Genomic DNA, 5,080 nt, shown 5'->3' with positions numbered 1-5,080 from the left:
CTGATTTAAGTAAGTTATTTACTATTGATTTATGTTGAACTATACGATTGGTTTATATTTATTTAGATTGCTAAATCACAATGGTATATAATATGGTCACATATTATCTTTTATGTAAAACGTCAAAAAATAAACGCATATATATGCATATATCACATATTTATATGTGATATATATATATATATATACATGGCCGTACCTATGGGGGGTGCAACGAAAACGTCAATTTTAACTATACAGATTCGTTTATTTTTTCTTCAGACGGAACAATGCGCATACTCGTACCTGCTCAGGAAACGCTGGAAGAAGTAGCACAACAATTATCCTGGCTTAAACTTCTCGAAGGCGGTCATCATGAGCCTTTAGACTGCCAAGCCAGATACAAAATCGCAATTATAGTGCCCTACCGAGACCGACTGTCAAACCTCTGCACTTTTCTTCTGAACATGCATCCGTTTTTAACCAAACAACAATTGGACTACAGTATTTTCATTGTCGAACAATTCGGTAAATCAATGATCGAATATGTTTACATAATTTATTAAAACAAAAAAAAAAACATAACTATACTCGAACGTTGATGAAATGTAAACTATTTTATAACTACTCTTATTGTTTTTTTTTTTTTCGTTAAATTCGCTCGTTAAATATTTTAGATATACATTGCATACATGAACATAAGTTTAATTTATTAATAATTCAACAGACGATAGTCTGTTTAACCGAGCTATGTTAATGAACGTCGGATTTAACGAAGCGTTGAAGTTACGTGAATTCGAATGTTTCTTTTTCCACGACGTAGATCTTATACCAGAAAACGATAGAAACATTTACAGTTGTCCCGATCAGCCGAGACATATGTCAGTAGCCATCGACAAGTTTAACTACAGGTAGTAATGACAGCTAAATGCTAAGCCGTATTGTTTAGAATCTAAATTCAAGATCAATTAAGAACTTTTTTTTCTATATTTTTGAAACAATTAAATAAATAATTTCATATTTATAAAATGTATACCAAATTAAATTTAACTTATCAGTCGTTCCTCCAATTTCTTTAATACTCTCCTCTCATCTGTATCCAGCGGGATCAAACAGCTTCTCTACAATCTAAATTTTTCAGGTATTGTAATAGAATTCCTTTGAGTTTCAGCCCAATCTGGCATAAAAAAAAAAGAAACTGCGGATTCCTTTGCTAAATCCATCTCATCCTTCTGTAGTTCTTTTCCAACTCTAATTTCTTGCATCGATTTTTGTCTCCTGTAAAAATTTCATATTTATCAATTGTGGTTTAACCAATGGAATAATCTACCCCCCCCCCCCCACAACTAATCCCTACAATGTTACAATTTATACAATTAAATAATAAGCATTAGTTAATTCGTTCATTGATTGATGTAAAAATCGTCATCCTTTGGTAGTTGAGCTCGTAGTATATAAAAAAAAATGTTTGTGGGTTACTTTATTTAATAGCCTTTCAATGAATTATAGAAACTAAAGATAAATTTGATATTAAATGTGATCATTTTGACTTTGCTGTATTAGTCTGCCTTACGTGGATTTATTCGGCGGAGTGATAGGCCTGAACCGCAATCATTTCCAGTTAGTCAATGGATTCAGTAACCAATATTGGGGATGGGGAGCTGAAGATGATGATATGGCATATCGAGTCAAAGCTCATGGCCTCAACATTACCAGATACGCCCCAAACGTGGCACGTTACCGTATGTTATCACATGTCAACCAAGAGTCCAACCCATTGAGGTAAGTGAATTATTTAACGCATGTTGTTAGAATAAAGAACTTGCCCATCCTCATTATTATTGAAATAATTTACAACCAGTAAATTAAATAAAGGCATCAGATATGTGGTTTTGATTAAGCCGTTATACCTAATATATATATACTTCAACAATTTCAAAGAAGTGGATGGAAATTTGGGATGATATTGATATTTTGTAAAACTGAACTCGTACATTATCGTTATCTATATGCTAATTATATAAGCATCGTTTAAAAGTTAAAAGTAAAAGTTTGATCGAACAAAATGGTATAGCTATAAATACTAGTGTAAGATATGCGAAATTTAACTAACCTAAAAGTTCAAATATTAAAGGACAAAATTGTGATAATAAATTTGTATCTGTTCGTGATTAATTTGCAAAATGTTGTTATTTTTAATATCTTAGTTGTACACTACTATTGTAACAATTACAAAATATTCACAGTACCATTAAAACATTTCTTATCTCACTCATAAAATCATAATCTAAAATAATAATAGCAAGTGCATAAAACTTTTATAATGTTACAACATTAACTAATTAATATTATAATTTATAAAAAAAAATTTCTAAAATAAATCTAATAAAAAGAGAAGATAATATATAAATCAAAAATAATAATAATAATAATAATATTTCAGTCTGATATACATTGTGTTCACATTTCTCAAAACGCTCAAAAGAATTATGTGATGGAATTGTCGAAATACATACCGCATCTTGTAAATGTATTTGAATATTTCACGATTTCTCTTTTTAATAGTTTGTATAAAAAAATTGAACAATATTGAGTTTGTCGTATATCTTCATATTTTTTAACTATCTCCGACATTTGTAATCGATGGCAAAGTCGTAAAGTTCGCCGTGCTGTTCACTCTATCAATTAAAATTTTCGAATAAAATATGTTTTTGCGATTTAAAACGTTTATTTTGTTACGTAAAAATATTACTATGGGACTGATTATACTGTCATGTCAGTGTATTTTATAATAACAATTTTCATGATTTTAACATACGTTTTCACGTAGACCTCTAACACTATGAAGGTTTCTTAAACATAATTTACTGTCCATTTTTAGTCTCCATGGTTTATGGTAAATGTGATTATTTTGGGTTAAGATTTCGATGAACATACTTACATTATTATTACTGTTGAAAGTACCACGATCAACGCCCAGAACCTATATTTAATTGAATATTTTAAATCGTGTGGAAACCAACGGGTTAATTATTTTACTGTACGAAAACAAAATATAATAAAAAACCAGTGGAGTATCCAGGCCACTAGGTCTGAGAGGGCTGCATCCCTACCTCGCCGAGTTTCAGAAAATATAAAATTATATAAATAACTTAATTATGAGTTATGTAAAATCCACAGGGATCATAAGCTATTCATGTATCAAAACTTAATATAAAAAAAACTTGATTTAAATATAATTTGTTTTTTTCAACAAGAATGTATTTAACAATTATTATGAGTTTTTCGTTACGTGATATTATAATATTATGTATGCTGATCATCCCTTCTCAAAAACAAATAAATAAATAAATTCCTGGATACGGCGCCAAATTCAAAACTAATCATAATTACCGTCAACAAGTCGGAAGATATGTTATGGGAAACAACCAATGTCCTCAATACTAACACTAAACATAACATCACGAAAACACGTAGATAATTAGATAATGCACGAGTAGCAATACCTACCGACATATTCGGAAATTGTAAAACTCGATACGTCCTCGTACTCTCTGTACGTGTTGGTCTTTGTTATAAATTATTTGAAATTATTTGAACTCTGGAACAGAGATTTAAAAATCAAAATTTCAAAATAGAATGGAATATAAACCAGTGCTTCTAAAAATGGTAATTATGTGAACGATATATTCATAGCGTCACCAACGACGAGTAAATCTATAAATACTGGGCTCAAATAAATTTATAAATAGTAATTAGGTATGAAATATTTCCGATGATCAAACAATTTTCTATTATTATTATTTTAATATTTTGTGATGGTAATTGATTAGAACTGGGGTGTGGAATGACAAAAATATACTGAACTCTGAACATTGACAGTTGATATTACATCTTACAAAATAAATGTTTATGGAATTAATTTAAAAATATAATTTTCTACAACTTACGGAGACCTGGGGGTCCTAGAAATTGGGGTCCAAGTGCACTTGCGTAAATCAGGGCCTGCCCATGACCCTGTAGAGTGTACAATTGTGTATTTCGCACAGTAACAATATGTATTACATTAATCATAACTTATAATCATTTTCTCCCTTGTGTTCGACAAAGGTTTGAAATCTTGAGAAACAGCCGGGTACGTTTTAGTACCGACGGACTCAACAGCCTCAAGTACCGAGTGGAATCACTGAAGCAGCTTCCGTTGTTCACGTACATTCTGGTGGACCTCTCTGGAGAAAGCAGCTGATGGTCAATGGCCACCATGCATCACAAGACACTTGAATTTTAGATTTTGAAAACTACGCAACGTAATCCTGCCATCGTATATGTGTTCTTTCATTCTCGTTTGATCGTATTATCATTATCGATTAAGATTAAATTGGTTCGATGTGTGCTTGCACACATCTATGTATATTAATAGTATAAAATTATCGACGTTATCGTTCCCTGATAGAGGGAACCTCCCACAAAATATTTTTTTTTGTACATACCAGTTGGTATGTGATTAGTAAATTAAATTTTATTCCTGAACTTTACCATTATCGGAGAGAATAATATAATATTTTATTATTATATATATATAATTTTTGGTTCAAGTAGTAAGGCATAAATTTTCAAAAATTAAAAATCTCTTATTTCATTTATTTCATATTAATTTTTAATAAACCAACATAGAAGAGGAAATACTTTTGAACGTATTTTAAACTTATTTATAAAATACATGATAATCTCAAAGTTGTATACGTAATATTATTATTGAAGCACGCTGAATAAATTACATAGAAAATATATAATTATCCAAATAAGAAAGATTTAAAATAACGAATACGAGTATTTGCGTTTGATCTTAGAAACGTACACATTGCCTATTTTAATTTAAAAAAATACACTTCTCAAAATTTAGACAAATATGTGTACGTTTAATTCAATATGCTTGAATATGTTCATGTTAATTTTCTGAAATATACTGGCATAGAAATCAAGTCAACAATTATTTGAACATATCATATGGGTACAATATTTGGTGTCATTTACATTAAACCTACGATTCATGTATTTAAATTTGAATACTTAATTTCGTACATCGATAGATCTAAAAAAA

General features: G+C 29.9%; 1 protein-coding gene across 1 annotated transcript; it reads left to right on the top strand.

Moving 5' to 3' along the window:
• Positions 1-209: 209 nt before the first annotated feature.
• LOC112687816 (beta-1,4-N-acetylgalactosaminyltransferase bre-4-like) lies at positions 210-5,073 on the top strand (the record flags this gene model as incomplete). The annotated part of the gene is made up of 4 exons (XM_025560769.1): positions 210-507; positions 707-890; positions 1,543-1,761; positions 4,090-5,073. Coding segments are annotated over 4 exons (837 nt in total), but the record flags the coding sequence as incomplete, so codon positions are not given.
• Between the last annotated feature and the right edge of the window lie 7 nt (positions 5,074-5,080).

Source organism: Sipha flava, unplaced genomic scaffold (assembly GCF_003268045.1).
Source record: "Sipha flava isolate LNK unplaced genomic scaffold, YSA_version1 362_pilon_pilon, whole genome shotgun sequence".
Classification (NCBI taxonomy): Eukaryota; Metazoa; Arthropoda; class Insecta; order Hemiptera; family Aphididae; genus Sipha; species Sipha flava.
Note: the sequence above shows the minus strand (reverse complement) of the source record. Positions and strands in the feature narration are given on the sequence as shown.